Source organism: Zosterops lateralis (genome assembly GCF_965231275.1).
Source record: "Zosterops lateralis genome assembly, chromosome: 10".
NCBI lineage: Eukaryota > Metazoa > Chordata > Aves > Passeriformes > Zosteropidae > Zosterops > Zosterops lateralis.
In genome coordinates, this window is record NC_139770.1 from 573,302 (window position 1) to 591,993 (window position 18,692).

The 18,692-nt window shown below is 50.2% G+C and overlaps 1 protein-coding gene across 11 annotated transcripts in view; it reads left to right on the top strand.

Moving 5' to 3' along the window:
* The window catches only part of MBNL1 (muscleblind like splicing regulator 1), a 65,345-nt gene that overhangs the window by 9,830 nt on the left and 36,823 nt on the right, over positions 1 to 18,692 (top strand). For 9 of the 11 annotated variants that reach the window (XM_083868494.1, XM_083868495.1, XM_083868491.1 and 6 more), the window contains exon 2: positions 9,225 to 10,238. The exons of the other annotated variants lie outside the window; for them this stretch is intronic. In XM_083868494.1, coding sequence (XP_083724620.1) covers positions 10,065 to 10,238 — 174 coding nt within the window. In that variant the 5' untranslated portion in view covers positions 9,225 to 10,064. The remainder of the gene's footprint in view (positions 1 to 9,224; positions 10,239 to 18,692) is intronic. 11 annotated transcript variants of the gene reach the window in all.

Genomic DNA, 18,692 nt, shown 5'->3' on the forward strand with positions numbered 1-18,692 from the left:
GTGCCAGGTTCCCCGAGCAGGTTACCAAGCTGAAGGCACACACTGCTCCAGGCCCCTGTGCCAGGTTCCCCGAGCAGGTTACCAAGCTGAAGGCACACACTGCTCCAGGCACCTGTGCCAGGTTCCCTGAGCAGGTTACCAGGCTGAAGGCACACACTGCTCCAGGCACCTGTGCCAGGTTCCCTGAGCAGGTCTCCAGGCTGAAGGCACAGCAGCAGGCCTGGCCTGGCCATATAAAGGAGTTACTGGGGTGTGCCTGCTGGCAGAGGGGCTGTGCAGGGCCACCCGCCCTTCCTCTTCCTCAGCTCTCGCCGCTGTCCCAGAGCTGCCTCCGCTGCCAGGGAGGGAAGGTCCCGTCAGCTGCACTCGCTGATAAACACCACAGGCCTTTCTGGGGAGAAATAAACCCTCCGTTTTTTCTGCTATGACTCTCGGAGGCCTGGGAGAAAATCCGAATAAAAATGTAGATTCCAATGTGGGGAAGAGTTTATGAGAGCCTGGGCAGTGTTCTTGACTTTGCCTCTGGTGTTGAATGAAGTCTGGTACTCCACCTGTAATGTTATATGGCAATCCTTCCATGCTCCAGACATAGGCACAACTTCAGTGGACTTTGAGTCTTCTTTCAAGCAGTGAAAAATCAAAGGTAGCGAGTCCGTGATGCTGATAATGTAATTATGTATTTTTCAAAAGGTTTTTGATGTGTAGCAAGTTAAAAATGTTGTTTTGGAGTGTGGGTCCTTGCTGTGGTGCCGGAGCTTTGCAGGCTGCTGGGAAGGAAGGCCCTGGGCAGGTATCTTGTTTGCTGCTTATCAACGTTTTATTGAGCTCCTGTATTTATCTGCAAATATATTCAATAAATAAATCTTTAATGATGTGATTTTTTGTTGCGAAAAGTACACACAGCTCTGTTCAATTCTTCTAATTAAATACAGCTAATGGTAGAGCAGAAATACAAGCACTTGAACTTCTTTTACTCCTTTTTCTGCATGACTGACAAAATTATTGCTTTGGATTTGGTTTGTTTTCTACAACTTTTGAGCATTCTGTCTTTAATCACCATTTTTATAAAAGCTAGCTTTTCTTAACTCATTTCAGAAGCTGTTTTCCAAATATGCCCCGATTTTTGCGTTAGAGTAGAAATTTAAACTTTCATTATTGGTATTTTAAAATGGCTTTTAGAGGTGGGAGGGAAAATACAAGGAAAACAGGAGCTCTTAGAGGCTTGTTCCTCATGGTTATTGAGAGCTGTGAATGTATCGTCATTCAAAATGGACAAGCGTAACAATGTTCTAAAGCAAATACCGATTAAAAATTTGTCTCAAAGATGTTTTCAACTTCTCTCCTAAAATAAAAGTCATGCATTTTTTTTAATTGCTTCTTTTTAATACCAGTGACTAATTTGGAGCTTTTGCTTGGTGTATCTGCAGACACGTGTATTTGTTTAGTTTGTGTGAGATTGATCATGATCCAAAATTAATCACATCAGTAAGTGTTTCTGTGCTGCTGAGCACTGTGGATTTAGGGATCTCTATTAAGTCAAGGAAAGTGTCTCCTAAACTGATTTAGTTTGTCTGTGTATGGAAAAATAATTTTGTATTTAGTGTATAAGTCATCTCTGATACCTCAGATGGTGACAGAGCAGAGAGAATTAAAAATCCTATTCTCCGTTGTTTAGATTCTTATGTAACTAATGAAATTAGTTATAGATTATAGATTATATATCTATATATTATATAATATTATAGATTATATATCTATATATTATATAGATTTGTTGTATTTTCTGAGAAGTTATACAAGTTTTTATTATCCTGTAAGGATGTCATTATAAACGTAAATGAAATGTAAGGCCAGAATGAATCAAAGCATCGACTGTGCTCTATTTTGGATCTGAGATTCCCTGAGAAACAGCCAGCTGTGAATGCAAACGCAGCCGGCCGTGTCTCCTGTCTCCCGGCAGATGCTGGAGTGTTTTCCAGGACTGTCCTTGCCGTGTGAGTCATGTTGGAGTCGGGCAGTGTTGTCATGGCTCTGAGCTGGCAGTGCCTCCCTGCTCCAGGTGTCCCCAGCCTGGCAGTGCTGTCACTCTGTCACTCGGTGGCTGCAGAGGTGTGGGAGTTCCAACCCTTCCTCAGGGGAGCTGTGCCTGGTGCTGCTGGGCCCTGCTGGTTTGCCACTTCAGCAGCAGTCCCAAACTGAGCTGCACTGATGACTCTGTCCCTCATTCCCCTGTCGTTTTCTGTTCCCTGGGGAGAAGCTTGGGATTGTCCCTGCATTGCCACAGCCTGCCGTGGCTGGCTGAGATGACCAGCTCTAAGAGCTGCTGCAGGCAGAACTCAGTGTAATAAGTTCCTCATGTCACGTCCCTTTTTGGTTGCCCTCAAGTCAGATGCAAGATGAAGCAATCCATGATTGCCATGACTCCGATGGGCCTGGCTGGGACTGAGCCTGTTGTGCAGCAGGCAGAGAGCAGCAAGGTGTCCCCCCATGGAACTGTGCCCCACTGTGCTCCCTGCAGTGTCCCCAGGGCCAGGAGAGCTGCTGGCATTGTCACCAGAGCAGGAAAACACACCAGCCTGAGCAGGTGACACGAATGGCCTGTTCTGTTCCCGGTAATTAGGTTCAGATTTAATCTTGCTGGTCGATTTGATGTGTGCAGGGATGTGGTGGCTGCATCCAGGCTCCTGACTCAGAATTATTGTCCTGACGAAGTGGTTGTCATGTAGATGGGCAGGAACTTTGGAGTTTTTGCTGTGGGCGGAGGTGGGAGGGGTGGCCCAGCCTGGGATGAGTTAGTGAGGCCGAGGGGAGGAGCTTCTTGTCTGGAGGAAGTGCTGCTATTAATAAATTAATACCGTTAGTAGTGACCCTGTGTGTGCCCATCAGGTGCTGACTGCAGTGGGCTCTCAGGACTCCTTTTCCCCACTGCTTTATCCAGCTGTCTCTGGGGAAGGAAAGGCCACCCTTTGCACCAATACCACACAGCAGCTGCATTGGGAAGTGGAAACCAGTTTGTAAGTGGAAAACTGAGCAGTACCAAGGTGCTGCTGCTGTTTTCCCTTGCAGTGCAGGAGATGCTCAGGCATCAGACCCATGGGCTGGTGTCTGCTGCACCTCTCACCAGTGAGAGCCCCTCAGGGTCACTTCTCCCTGAAACCACCAGCATCAGCTGAATTTGGAGTCACAGGGAAGCAGTTCCTTCCCTTGCTGAGTCATGGACGTGGCTTTTTTCTGTGGGGATTCTCATTATGGACGATGCTCATCATCATGTTTTACATAAATTCCTACACATGTGCAGTTAGAAATCACCTGTCACCGTGGGACAGCTCCTGCCTCTTTGCTACTGCTGCAGGTGCCTCCCAGCCTTGAATCTGGGCTGTGGGACTCGTGCTGGGCTTTGCCCTGTGGCTGTTCTTGAGGAGGACACCCAGCACTGCTCCCACTGAGCCAGGTGTGGTAAAAACATGGGACTCACACCTACAGGGAAGGTTTTACAGGTGCAGTGCTCTGTTCGTGCCCCCTGTGCTGCCCTGGGGAGATGCTGGGGCTGGGGGCCTGGGCTGACCCTGCTGCTCTCCTGCCTTGCCTGCCTTGTGTACATTTGCAGCTAATCAAACAGAATGTGCAAGAGTTGGATTAATAAATAGCTTGTCATTTTTGGAAGGGTGCATAGTTGGTTTTTTTTATGGCCTCTCAAATATCTTTGTATAGAAACAACACATTTAAAATTACTGTTAGAACAACAACAACAACAAAACCATCCTGATTTTAATAAAGCAGGTTTTATTTTTCAATTCAGTTTGTTAGTTCTTGGAATTTTAACTTCAATTGCTAGATAGATTACTGTTATTTTTAAAGACAACCAACTTCTTTTTAGACTTGCTTGTGCAGTGTCACTTTTTTTTTGGTGGAATCCCCTATGCCAGGATAATAGAGAACTGCCCATTTCTAAAATACATTATGTGAATGTTGTGGCAAAGGAATTACAGTGTCAATGTTTTTATTACCAGAAACAGTATTTGCAACTTCGGTGGTGGGTGGGGATGGATATGTAAATGCTTTGTAATGCATAAATTGATGAAAAATGGATTAAAATCAGGGTAGTCCCTCCCCATTTTGTGTCCCTGGTGTAAAGTAAAGAACAGAATAAAGCTTGTGTCCCACGTCCTCCTCCAAAGACAGGGACTGGCCTGTTCCTCTTCTTGCTCTTAAATACAATCCAGCTAATGCTGTCAAACTGTGAATTCTGTGTGTCCCTGAAGTCTCAAATTTTCTAACAGAGATTGATATATACCCCAGGCTATTAAAAAAAACCCAATCAACAGGCACGTTTCTTGACTTTAATACTTTTTAAATTACAGCAAGAGCAGTTAATCCGTAACCGTCTGCTCCTTAAAGGAAAGAGGGTTTATGGAATTTGCAGTGTAACTTTCTGACTTGAAAATAGCATTACTGTAATCTAAAGTCAGAGAGGATTGAGCTGTGGGATTTGTACCTCAGTGCCCGCTGGGGGGAATTGGTTCAGTTTGATTTGGGGAAATCTTGGAGCAATTCCTGATTTCTGCACGTGCTCGGGGCACACAGTGTACATCACGCTGCCTCTTTTGTCATTATTTACCAAGCTCTCGTGAACCGAGCACACTTGGGTGTCTTAAATTCAGATGGAATGTCACAGTTTGGTGGTTCTGCTAAAACAGTTTCAGAAGCTGTGAAATAGACTCAAGATAAAACCACGTCTGATGGGGATGTGCTGGAGGAGCCACTCAAGTCAGTGGGAGGTTGCACCAGGCAAGTCTGTCAGAGCTAAAACAGTACAGGAAAAAACCCTTTAAAATACTACTACTAGTAGTAGTAGTAAAACTATGTATATAATGCAAAATATCTGGGTCATAGGAGGAGTGTTGGCAGTTTTTTTACAAATCTGGTGTGGCACTTAGTTCAAAGCTAACATGTGCTTGTAACCAGGCTCCAAGTCCCTGGAGCTGCTGGGCTGGGGAGCTGTGAAATCCAGCCCAGGGTACAGCACCCTGGCAGTCCTGCTCGAGAGCTGCCTGCTCTCTGCTCCTGCTCTCTTTGCACTCCCATTTTTTCCTGCAATCTACAAAAGTACAAAATTGAAGGAGGAGTCATCCTGCTTTTCCGTGCTGTTCCTACGGGAGCAGCAGGTGCAGCCCAGAGTGTGAGACAATTGGGTTCTTCAGCTGTACTTTACTAAAGAATATTTGCCTTTCTCCAGTCCTATACTGTTATGTGACAAGATGTTAATTAGCTCATTGTTTCAGCCTAATTTTGTGACAGTGCTATAATTATATCCCTCAATTGTGCCGTGGAGTAATTGCTGTATCTCTTCCAAATCTTCTATTGAGATACGTTATTAGTAAACTTTGAGTTTGGCAGAGGTGTTTTGAAAATACTGTAAGGAGTCAGTAATTTTGTGTTCCTTGATTTAAAAGACAGACATTTGGCAATTTCAAGCTTTGAGACTGCCCTGTCAGTGTAAACAGAATATTGATTTTATTCCATTTCCTATCTCATTAGAGTCATTGTCATGTGGATGAATTCACGTTGTGTAATTATCTGTTCTTGCTGACAGTTCTCATGTCATTGAGACTGGTGTTTTCAGCTTGCACTTTCTCTAAGCATAAAAATAGCATTCTTCCTGCCATCTTCTCCTTTAGTCTTGGGCTTTTTGCCTGCCCAGCTTTCTGCATCTTTCTTTGAGAGATGTGTGTGAACTGTGATAGGGAAGACGGGGATGTCCAGCAAACCCAGGTACAGAACAGTGAAAACACTGCTCCTCTTTGGGAGCGATTCTCAGTGCAGGGAGATATCTTATTTTTGTGTCAAAGACTGTAATGAGGAGGAAAAATGCATCATTAATCTGTCTGTACATTTCTTTATAGCAATGAGGGGAAGTAACAGGAGTCTCTTCTGTGTCAGATTCACTTTCTTGGACATTTCCAGATAACCTTTCCATTGATTTTTGAGGCTGTTTCTTAATCATTTTCATTGACCCAGCTGAGGAGACAACTAACCCTCCTAAGGAATGACTTCTCAGTGTTATTTCTCTCTTCTGTCTCTTCTGAGAATCACTTTTTAATTTGTTTTCAATCCTTTTATCCTGATATTCAATGAAGGGTTCTGCTTTGGCCAAACCAACGTTGCAATATTCCCAAGACAAGCAGCAAATGGTTCCAAATTTCAAAAGGTGAACTTTAAAACCCAGCTGTGGATCACAAGAGTCTTTAGTACTGACTGCTCTGCTGGGTGGGGTCTAGAAACCGTCAATCCCTAAATCAGTTCTAATGAAATGAAAAAGTTCAATCCTTTTCCTGTCCTGTCCCTGTGGTTCTCTCTCTGGATTTGTTGCAGTCCTTCCCATCTTATCAGGGGCAGCCCAAAGGAGACATGACACGTATCAGTTGGGTTTTGCAGACAGTGTATTTTCTAGCATGTGAAGCTTTCTGAGGCCTCTTTAGTGACTGAACATCACAAGAGAATTCCAAAGTGACTGGAAAATAGTTCATGCAAATAAAAAAGGATAATTCTATGCTAACATCTTCCTTTACTTAGTGGAGATATTGAAGATAAACCTCTGGTCTGATGTCAGGCTTTATTTCTGCTCTAAGGCTATTTTTAAACTGACATTTCTGGCTGTTTTCAGGTTGACAACAAGCTATGACAAAACACTTTTTCTTCAGGTAACTCTTCATACAAAATACACATCTTGTATTTCTTCATGTTCTGAAGATTTACCTTTGAGGCATCAGCTCCTCAGTGTAATATTTTTTTCTCTTTGTGGCTGGCAGCCTGGAGAAGGAAGGGTGGAATTCAGTCTCAGTGCAGTCACAAGTGTGTCACTGGCCTCAGCAGGAGCAGGATTTCCCTCCGAGTGGATGATTGTCCAAATCCTAACAGAAAACTTATTACAAACCTGGGAATGAAACATAGTTTGGGGAGTCTTAGCAGGAATATTTCTCCTGTCAGTACATGTGAGCACAAAAGCTGGTTTCCATTTGCTTTCATTTTGGGTGCTGCCTTCATGCTCTCTTTCACTTCTTGTTTTAGGGGTAATGACAGTGAAATATCTTGTTTGGAAATGGTGGCCTTTAACTTGCATTGGCTTTAGTGTATAAAATGCATCAATTTGCTGCTCTAACTCTTCTTGGTGTTTGGAAAAATCGATGCTTGGTATGGATTGGTTACCAAGCTGATGAACAGGAGAAAACCCTGCTTAGAGCTGTTCCACAGCTTTGTGATAGAGCCCTCCTTGCTGGCCTTGGCAGCACCCTGTCCTGGGGGTCTCACAGGGGAACAATGTTCCTAAAAAAATACTACAGGCCATTTTGTGCAGTGCAGGAGTGATGGTGGGAGGATGCACATCCAGGACAAGTTGCAGTGCAGCCTGGCTGAAGGCTGGGAGGTGTGTTGGGGCTTCCAGAAGTGCTCTGATGTGCTAGTGTTGCTGCTCGGGGCTGCAGGGATGCCTGGTGGGTCCCAGCAGCACATTCTCTGCTTTCAGATCTCTTGGTGTGATCACTCATGGCTGAGAATCACAGCACAAGTGCAAGAACCCAACTGGTTTGCCTGGACACTTGTTACAGAGCAAGTTTTCAAGACCTAAGAATTCAACATCCCAAGCCCTGAGGAGTAGCGACTGCTGGGGCAGGATGGCCCCAAACTTCAGAGTTTTAGGCAGTTGAAGCAAATGAGTACCTGTGTTTACCACACAGACTAAGTTGTTAACTTGGTTAACTTGTGCTTGCGAGTAATTATGTAGTTGTTTGTCTCTTGCTAACAGGGATTAAACATGTGGCCTGCTTTCAAGTGTCCTGGCAAAGAACCCAGGGTGCCTGTTGTAATCTCATTAGCTCTCTTAGGTGTGTTTTCCTTCCCCTGGAGTTGGTTGTTCTGATCACCGTGTCCCTAGAAGAAGGCTGTAGCTCTTTCTCATCTGTTGGTTTGCTGACAGCATTGCTTCCCAGGGTGTCATTCTGGAGGCTGTGACCTGCCCTGGAGGGGGGTGGGAAATGGAAGGGAATGGAGGAAGGTGATGAATGGAATGGGAATGGAGGAGGGTGATGAGTGGAATGGGAATGGAGGAAGGTGATGAACGGAAAGGGAATGGAGGAAGGTGATGAACGGAATGGGAATGGAGGAAGGTGATGAAGCAGCATCTTTGGACAGACGGGGATGGGAACAGTGATCCCCTTAGCGCAGGTGGAGGATGCTGTTGGGGTTGCAGAGCTGGCAGAATCCCCTCGGTTGTGTCCCAGGCAGTGTCCCGAGGGTCCCTCTGCTCCGTCCTCTGGGCCGGGACCGCCAGGCGGGGACAGGAGCCGTAGTTCATCACACCGGATCTGTGTTTGAGGCTTCTGTGGCAGAGCGGGGCATCCGAGTCCTGGCACGAAGGGAAACCCATCCAGCCCAGCTCGGCATCCGAGGGGAGGTCTGGCCTCATTCCCGGGTGGGTCTGCGGCGGCCGGGGCCGGGCGGTGCCGGGGGCAGGGCGCTGGTGTCCCCGGGGCCTCTCGGGTCCGTCCTCAGGCCGGGCGGGCGGGCGGGGCGGTGCCGGTACCGCCGGGCCGCACCCGGGGAGCCGCGCCGGGCCCGGGCCGCTCGGAGGGCCGGGGGGCGCTGCAGTTCCCGGTGCCGCTCCCGGTGCCGCTCCGGGCCGGGCCCTCACTCCGGTACCGCCGGGCCGGGGATCCGCGGTGGGCGGTCAGGCGGCGCCGGGCCCGGGCCGCTCGGAGGGCTGCCGTTCCCAGTGCCGCTCCCGGTGCCGTTCCCGGTGCCATTCCCGGTGCCACTGCGGTACCGCCGGGCCAGGGATCCGCGCCGGGCGGTCAGGCGGCGCCGGGCCCGGGCCGCTCGGAGGGCCGGCGGGCGCTCCCGGTGCCGCTCCCGGTGCCATTCCCGGTGCTGCTCTGGGCCGGGCCCTCACCCCGGTACCGCCGGGCCCACAGGCGCGTTCCCCCCGTCGGGCGCTCTCAGGGCGGCGCGGCCCGGCCCGGCCCGGCGTCTGACAGGCGCGACCTTTTCATAAGACGGCCCCCGCCATTGGCTCCCTGCCCGGAGTGTCGCTGTAAGGCTGTCCGCGATTGGCCCGCGGCGGGGACGCGGCCCCGGCGGCCGCAGCCGTGAGTGAGCGAGTGCCCTGCGCGGGGCGGCGGCTCGCGGGGCGCCCGCGCCGCCCGCCCGTAACGTGTCTCTTCTCTCCACAGGTTGGTACTAAAGAAGTGCCTTTCCTGACGTCGCTGCTGCTTGGGGGACCCGCTTCTAGAGCAGCCGCTGCTTTTTGCCTTGCTTGCTGCCAGCTCAGACTGCGACGACAGCGCTCCGCCGCTGCCCAGCCCCGCGCCCGCCGCCGGGAGGAGGGTCCGGCCGCTCCCCCGCCGCCGCCGCCGCCGCACTGTGCACTAGAGTGTGCCCCGAAGGTCAGAGCGCTCTGCTGCCCCGAAACACCACCAGAGGAGGAGAAAAAAACAAAACAAACCAACCAACCAACCAAACAAAAAAAAAATTACAAACCCCTGAGCCCAAACCCAGTGTCGGTCGTTGCTCTAAACTGCTGCATCTGTCTATGCCAAACTAATCGATCCCGATTGCACCGCAGAGCCCGCTGCTGCTGCTGCCTGGAGGCACCTGCCAGCCACCGTCCCCGGGAGCCGCTGGGGAGCCGGAGCCCGCCGCCCTGCCGTGCTGTTCCCGGTCCCGGCCCCGTTACAGTTGCCATGCTTGCGGCCGCCGCACTCAGGACGGGATGCTGAGCGCTCGGGGATAGTCCCGGCTATAGTCCCGCACCCGGCTGGCCCTCCCCGAGCCCCGCTCTCAACAACTCTGGTGACACAGCTCTTCTCCAGATACCGCAGCACACCCAGTTTTTACACCGTACTTATTTTAAAATAGGGAGCGGGGGGGGATTGAGAGGAGAAAAAAAAAAAAAAAAAAAAAAAAAAAAAGAAGTGTTCTGGAGGTGGCACTTTTATTGTTTCCAGTTTATCAGTTCAGCTACTGGTTTGCCCGTTTTTATTGGAAATTTTAACTACCTGTAAAAGCTAAAGATGGCTGTTAGCGTCACACCGATCCGGGACACAAAATGGCTCACGCTGGAAGTGTGTAGGGAGTTCCAAAGGGGGACTTGCTCACGACCAGACACGGAATGTAAATTTGCACACCCGTCGAAAAGCTGCCAAGTCGAAAACGGACGCGTAATCGCCTGCTTTGACTCATTGAAAGTGAGTAAATATTACGTTATTTTCAAGGATATGTGGTTATATGAAAGAAGCGGTTGTAGCCAGAGAAATCCTGCAGCCAAACAGGAGCAAGTGCTGGCTGCCAGCAGTGGGGTGTTTTGCTGCTTTTATTTTATTGATGCTTGTCGATTTGCGTTGCTGCTTTCCTCAGGGGAAGGGGAGAGATATAGGGAATGAAGGGAAAATACGTCTGGCAGGGCTCAAATCCTCCAGCATGGCTACAGGGGCTCATTCTTCACCTCCAAATTATTCCTTGCCTCTAGCTGGAATAAAGGGCACTTCACGTAGAAACAGCAAAGTCACTGTGAGGATTCTTTGTTTTTAATAGCACAAACCACGTAAGCAATATGAGGGTTTGTTTCCATCTCGTAACTACCAGCAGGTTGTTGGTGTCTCTGGACAGCTGATGGTGAACCTTAGAAGAGTGTTTTCCTCCCTGCCTTACTCAGGTGTCTGTGAGCACCCTGCTTGCTCCCCGTGCTTGGCACTGCTGTGGTTATCCCAGCTTTTTCCCAAGTGCACTTGCTTGAGGGAAGGACAGCTCTTGGCAGAAGGCAAGGTGCCTCTGGACGTGCAAGCATGGCAGGAGCAGAGAGGATTTTCAGGTTGTTGTTTCACTGTAGCTGTCGTGTCAGTGATAGGTGTTAAATGTGCAGGTCCCTGCTCCTTCCCTTGGTTTTTTCATGATTTAAATAACCTAACATGTAAAATACTCATACCGCAAACAGCACAGAACTAATCCAGTGGAGTCACGAAAAAAAAAAAACAACCCAAAACTTGGGAAGCAGAAATATTTGTCTGTCAGTTTTTTCTGGAGTGTGATTTCTCTCCTCCTGGGCCCTGATCCTGGGCAGTGGCGCTGGAGCTGGCACAGCCGTGCTGGGAGGGAGCTGGAGCTGGAGCAGGAGCAGGAGCAGCTCCTGCAGGTTGCAGCCCAGCCAGGCCCCAGCATGGGGTGAGTGGGGCAAGAAGTGCCTTACAGCGGGTCTGTAAATCCACAGTGTCCTGAGCTTCAAACTGTGTCTTGTCTGTGCTCAGGGGTGAAGCTTTCCCCTGCTCTGAGGCCTGAAATGCCCACTCCATCACCCCCAGCCACGGCTTGACTTGCAGATACCAAAAGGATTTGTTTCCGTGTTGCTCAGTTTATTTTTAAATACAGCAATTACCATGCACGTGAGGGTATTAATTTCAAAACGTGGAAATAAGATGTTTTTATGCATTAACCATGTGCTGGGGGTAGGAGCAGGGCCAGGGCTGCCAGTGCCAGCGGGGAGTCCCAGCCCTGCGGTGTCATCACCAGGACGCAGTGCCAGTGGCCGTGGGTGGCTGCACAGTGTCACAGGCCAGCACAGGCCTGGCCCCCGGTCTCTGTCGTGTCCCCGAGGGGCTGTGACAGCCACCCTGGGATTGCTGGTGCAGCAGCACCCGCAGTGTCCCCGGGTTGGTTTCCCAGCAACGTGTGTCTGGCCACAGCAGCCTGACCCCCCTGGCCCCGCGCTCCTCAGTGTGAGGATGTGGCTGAGAGGCTGGAAACCAGCCATGGACTGAGCTGGACGTGATGTCAGTGGGCTCTGGAAGTGCCTTAAAATCTCCCTGCTGGATGGGGATGCTGGTGGTGCTGGAGCTGGGCGGCAGCCTGGGCTGCTGTCTGTGTAAGAGGGGATGGACCGGGGCCTGGCCTGGTTTCCCCAGCCCTGGCAGCGTGACTGGCTCTTCTGCTGCCATCAGCAGGGCTCTTCGCTTCCTTTTTTAATGCAGGAGCTGAGGCTGACCTTTGCCAAGCACTGCAAGGTCCGTGGGTGAGCGCCGTGGGTAACGTTCCAGCCTCGCTGCGGCTCCTCGGAGGAGAGGAGTGTGCTGCTGCCCTGTGGAGCCAGCGCAGGGGCCGGCCTGGGAGCTGGGAAAGAATCTGCTGTTTAAAAATACACTGCTGACCAGAGCTGTTTACTTGTGCTCACGCTGAAAGGTTTGCCAGTGTGCTGGAGAGGCTCTGGGGATGGGGCCGTGCCCTGGCTGCAGCCCGGGGCAGGATCTGCTGTGTCCCAGTGCCTGTGGCTGCCACAGCCTCCCCAGCCCCTGGGCAGGGTGAGTTGGTTCAGTGGCTGTACATCTGTGAGAATACCGTGGGTTAACAGGAAATGGAGTATGGCCCTTTGGGGAGTTCCCAGTCCAATCCCCATTGCTGAAGCCGTTGCTCAGTTTTGGTTTTGTTTCAGCTCTGTGTGTGCTGAGCTCAACCAGCACTAGTCATTGAGTTACCTTGTCTGCAATATCACAAACTTTGGGTGTTCTGCAAAAGCAATTTAGGGAAAATGCTGCACCAGCTCTGTCTGGACCTTATAAGGTCAGTCAATACTTTAGTACAGATTAAAAAAGATTTTTGGTTAGGACATTCAAAAGTAATTTTTAATTTTTCAGTAATTCAATATGGATGTAATGTCCTTGTTCTTTACTAAAATAGCAGCGCGCTGAAAAATTGACCTTAATGTTAAAATATTTGATTTCTTATTAATGTATATAATATTAGCATTAATTAGACAGCTATTCTCGCATTATCTCTGGTACATAAGACAGATACTTAGTCATTGGATTTTTCTCTACAAACTCCTGCATCTTGGCAGGAGTTGAGATGAGGTGACCTCTAAGGTGCCTTGCAGCCCAGCCCGCTGTGTGATGCTGTGATGTGTCACTCAGGAGCTGCTGTGGAGTGCCCGAGGAGCGGCTGCTGTGTGGGGCTGACGTCAGGCAGGTGTGAGTGCTGCAGAGCTGCAGCCCCCGGGCAGCGCTTCTCCCAGCTGAGATGGCCCGTGTGCTGGGCTATATTTAGAACACAAACAGGCAGAGCAGCTCCTCGGAGGGGACCCTGTGCAGTGGCAGTGCCCTTCGCCTCTGGCCCTGGCCCAGGTGTCCTCTGCGGGGACAGGACAGAGAGCGCAGAGTGCGCAGCCATGGCTGAACACCATGAGCACCCTGCCCTGCCCTGCCCTGCCAGGAGAAGGCAAAAATACATGCCAGAAGTGAAACTTGCAGCTTGGGTAAAACACTTTTTTTTTTTTTTTTTTTTTTTTTTTTTTTTTTTTTTTTTTTTAAATATTATTATTTTCCCTTCCTGTGAAATGCAGGCACAAACTGTGTGTAGGGCCGGAGCAAGGCAAGCAGTGCTGCCTCCCGAGGTTGTCTCTGTACTGAGTGGGAGCAGTGGCTCTGAACACCATCTCTGCTTGGGAAACACGTCCTGTGGCTGCACCTGGCAGCTTCTCCTTACCTTGAGCACAGCGAGCAGCCCTGGCCCGTGTTAACCCGGGAGCAAAAGGCACCAGCCCGTGGCTGTGACCTCTGAGGTGCTGCAGGAGGTCAGGGCTGGGACAGCCCCGGTGAGATGTTATCGTCCCGCCGCCTAATTAGTGCTAATGAAACCTGCGAGGCCGGCCTAGGGGAGCACAGGAATCGAGATGAACGTGTGTGGGATAATCCGGCCCTTTAGATATTAGGAGGATAATTTTAAACCGAGAATGATTATGTAGTGTATTCAAATTATGCGCTGGAGCGGCTGAGTCAGCTCCAGCTCTGGCTCTGCCTTGTTTAAATGCCGTAGGATTTTTTCCTAAATTTGGATGCCTAAAAGCCTGTTAGACTGTCTACAGCAAAAATAAGCTCGAGTTCCTAAATCAGGAAACCTGTTTGCAACAGAAATTTGATTTTTACCATCATTTTGAAACATTTTTCTTCTTTCTTTTTTTTTTTTTTTTCTTGGAAAAAATAAGCCTAAGTAGAACTCGTTTTTGAAATTACGTTGGCTTCGTCAGATGTTCCGATAGATGAGTCACCCGCGTTTCCTGAAAGCTGAGATAAAGATGTCTGAACAATGGGGAGATGGATGTCAAAGGCAAATCTTGTGGGAGCTACAGATGCGCGGGGGACAGCTCTGGGCTGGGGGCAGTGTCACACAGCTCTGGGGAGGGACAGTGTCACACAGCCCTGCGATGGGGACAGTGTCAGTGTCACACAGCTCACACAGCCCTGCACTGGGGACAGTCCCACAGCTCTGGGGAGGGACAGTGTCACACAGCCCTGTGCTGGGGATGTTGTCACACAGCTCTGGGAAGGGACAGTGTCACAGCCCTGCTCTGAGGACAGTGTCAGTGTCACACAGCTCACACAGCCCTGCCCTGGGACAGTGTCACACAGCCTGTGCAGGGGACAGTGTCACACAGCCTGTGTAGGGGACGGTGTCACACAGCCTGTGCAGGGGACAGTGTCACAGAGCTCACACAGCCCTGCTCTGGGGACAGTGTCACACAGCCTGTGCTGGGGACAGTGTCACACAGCCCTGCTCTGGGGACAGTGTCACACAGCCTGTGCTGGGGACAGTGTCACACAGCCCTGCCCTGGGACAGTGTCACACAGCCTGTGCAGGGGACAGTGTCACACAGCCTGTGTAGGGGACGGTGTCACACAGCCTGTGCAGGGGACAGTGTCACAGAGCTCACACAGCCCTGCTCTGGGGACAGTGTCACACAGCCTGTGCTGGGGACAGTGTCACACAGCCCTGCTCTGGGGACAGTGTCACACAGCCTGTGCTGGGGACAGTGTCACACAGCCTGTGCTGGGGATGGTGTCACACAGTCTGTGCAGGGGACAGTGTCACACAGCCTGTGCTGGGGACGGTGTCACACAGCCTGTGCTGAGGACAGTGTCACACAGCCCTGTGCTGGGGATGGTGTCACACAGTCTGTGCAGGGGACAGTGTCACACAGCCAGTGCTGGGGACGGTGTCACACAGTCTGTGCAGGGGACAGTGTCACACAGCCAGTGCTGGGGACGGTGTCACACAGTCTGTGCAGGGGACAGTGTCACACAGCCAGTGCTGGGGACGGTGTCACACAGCCTGTGCTGAGGACAGTGTCACACAGCCTGTGCAGGGGACAGTGTCACATAGCCAGTGCTGGGGACGGTGTCACACAGCCTGTGCTGGGGACGGTGTCACACAGCCTGTGCAGGGGACAGTGTCACACAGTCTGTGCAGGGGACGGTGTCACACAGCCCCGTGCTGGGGACAGTGTCACACAGCCCTGTGCTGGGGATGGTGTCACACAGTCTGTGCAGGGGACAGTGTCACACAGCCTGTGCTGGGGATGGTGTCACACAGCCTGTGCTGGGGACGGTGTCACACAGCCCCGTGCTGGGGACAGTGTCACACAGCCCTGTGCTGGGGATGGTGTCACACAGTCTGTGCAGGGGACAGTGTCACACAGCCCTGTGCTGGGGATGGTGTCACACAGTCTGTGCAGGGGACAGTGTCACACAGCCAGTGCTGGGGACGGTGTCACACAGTCTGTGCAGGGGACAATGTCACACAGCTCACACAGCCCTGCTCTGGGGACAGTGTCACACAGCCCTGCTCTGGGGACAGTGTCACACAGCTCACACAGCCCTGCTCTGGGGACAGTGTCACACAGCCCTGCTCTGGGGACAGTGTCACACAGCTCACACAGCCCTGCACTGGGGACAGTGTCACACAGCCTGTGCAGGGGACAATGTCACACAGCTCCCAAGTCAGCTTCTGGTCTCTTAAGTTATGCTCCCACTAAGGCAGCTCCTTTATGTTCAAGCTGGGTGTCCCAATGAAGTGTAAAAGCTTTTTCTGGTCTTTCTTCAACAGCTGGAAAGTCTTAAACTTCCACATTTTTCTGCTTTTTTTTTAAAATTCTAAGAAAAAGCTGGAAACCAGAAGTGTAAGTCACTCCAGTGATGATGTCTGAGGTTGGAGCTCTGGTGCCTTGTGTCTGAGACCCACCAGCACTTGGTATGATAATGTTTTATCTTCTGATGTAGAAGTGTTTGGGTTTTTTTTAATAGAACACCTGCACTCTGTAAAACTGACTGCTACTTTTTAACCAAGAGGGCTTAAAAATATATAAGTGTAGCATTATTGTTATTATTATTATTATTATTATTATTATTATTATGGCTGAAATTGGTGAGCATCTTATTTTTTCTGCCTCAGAGATGTAATCGTTAGTTGTTCAAGTCTCTCTACTTTGTTACCACTTAAAAATACTGATTTTTTTGACTTCTTGTTCCCCCTTTGTGTGACACTTACCTAAGGGTGTAGAGTAAGAATCTTATTTCATTTAATACAAATAAAAGAAAACCCTGTAAGCCTGTTGCACCGATCATGTTGAGAATAGCAGATCATGGATCTGATTCTTCTTTAATGAAGGAGAAAGAAGAAACCCAGAACACCTGGGCAGGTGTTTCTTGGGCAGTTTTACCTGTGTGGTGTCTGACATCCCTGGACTGAGGGGCAGTGACAGGACTCGGGTGCAGAGATGAGCTGAGGCTCAGGCCTGGGAGGCAGATGAACACATGGCTGCTGCTTCCAGGGAAGCTCGTAAAGCAGTAACCCTTGGCAAAAAACGAAAACATAAACAATGTTCAAATTCCTAAGGTCTGATTTGCCATTTTTCTCCTCTCCAGCCTGTGCGTCTGCCAGCAGGCTGAGCTCCAGAAGAGGAAGCAAAGGGAAAAGTGGCAAACACGTCGGGAAAATGGGGCAATTGTTGGGCGGAGTGGCAAATAGTCCATTAGCAAACCAAACAATTGAAAGCGCGTGTGTTCCTCTGTGGGAAGATAGATGGTGTTTTGAAATCTTATCAGGCCTTTGGACACAGGAGTTACAGCTAACTACAGCCTTCACAGCTCACTTTACAGCTCCAGCTCTGCCTCGGCAGAAAGAAATTAAGCAGGAATTAAAACATTGCAGTGCAGCATTTGCGCTATCGTTTTTTAAAGGCTGTGCAGAACAGAAACCAGCGTGGGCTTCTCTTACAGTCAGAGCTCTGCTGGGCAGAGTCAGAAGCAGTCAAATTCTGAACTGGTTTGCAGGGAACACGTAAAGAGGTATAAAATATGAAAACTTAAATCAAGAACATTCAGACATTTGTCCCAAGTCTTAACTGAGCGATCAGGAGCAGCCTGTGAGGCCTGTCTCCTTCCCAGGATGACCCCAAGTGTCTGTTTTTCCAAATACAGATGCCTTGTTGCCAAGGCTCACTGAAATTTGTTGGAAGCAACAAATTACATTCAAGACCGCATGATCACATCTGTTTTTTGACTCTGGAGAAACGCTGGTGTTTCTTTGTTGGGACTGCAGAGCCTTGTCAGCCCAGCTGGGTGTTATTTAGGAACTCCTGCCCCGGGTGCTGCTTTAGGAGTCTGCGCTTCCCACCAGGAGCTGCTCCCGTGTGCAGAGCCTGAGAACAGCCTCTTGTCCAGGTGAGCAGCCAGAGCCAGGTCACAGCCTTCCCTCCAGAGTGCTCAGGCTCAGAGACCCCTCAGGGGAGACCCAGCAGGGTTTGGGGTTTGTCAGTGTGGGCACCTCGCTGCTGTGTCGGGCTGCGCTGCCCCTGTCACCTCACCACGAGCACTCCTCCAGCAGGGCTGCACAGCCCCACTCAAACCAGCCCAAGAGCTGCCTTTACCCTCATCCAGAGCTCTGTCTTGTCCCCCATTTCACGGTGCTGCTAAGAGAGGAGGATTACTGCTCTTGGAATGGGATTTCAGTTGACGCTGAGTTGTCAGGTCCTGAAACACGGGCTTATGCGAGTAGGAAAACCTTGAGGCTCGTGGTTGAATTTATTGAAATACTTATGGCTTATCCTCTTCATTAGGAAACATCTCAGGATTTAACTGTTGTAGAACACACACTGAGGTGGTTGGAAGCAACTGCAGTGTTTGATCAAATAAAGGAAAATACGTCTGATGAAGTGGATTTTTTAAAGAAGAAGAAATCCAGTGTAGTGCTGCTGGAGGGTTTCACCTTCACCCTGGCACTAGCAAGCTGCTTCCTCAGATTGCCTTATGGTTATACTTCACTCCTGGATAAACTTCTCAGCTCTCAGCCCTGGAGATGCCAGGAAGTTCTCTGTCTTCCAGAGAGGGGATGGTGGGCTCTGATGGGGGAATGCTGATGTTTCCCCAGTTCACTGACAGGAGCAGCAGTGCCGGAGCAGGAGGGGGGAAGAGGCCAGCTGGGGGAGCAGCTTTGGATCCAGCCTCGTCTCAGAGCACTTCAAGTCCCGTCAAGTTCCTGGAAAGACTCTCTTCAGCTCCAGATTTCTCTGGACTATTCCTAACTTGGCAAAATAGTACAGAGAGTTAGCAGAGAGAGAGAGAGAGAGAGAGTCCTGTTTGAAAAGAAGAGCAGTTCTGGGAAGAAGCAAAGCTGGTTACTTTTTGTTGGTGTGATTTCACTGAATTTGCATGGGTTAATTCCAGGCTTACACAGAGACATAAATGGTTGTTCTGGTCGATTGAGATTTAAATTTGAAAGAGAGGAATTGCAAAGTATGGGAATTGTCCCTTATGTGAGTGCACACTGCCCACCCTGCTGTGCCCAAGGACCAGGAGGCAGCCGACATGGAGAGGGAGCTG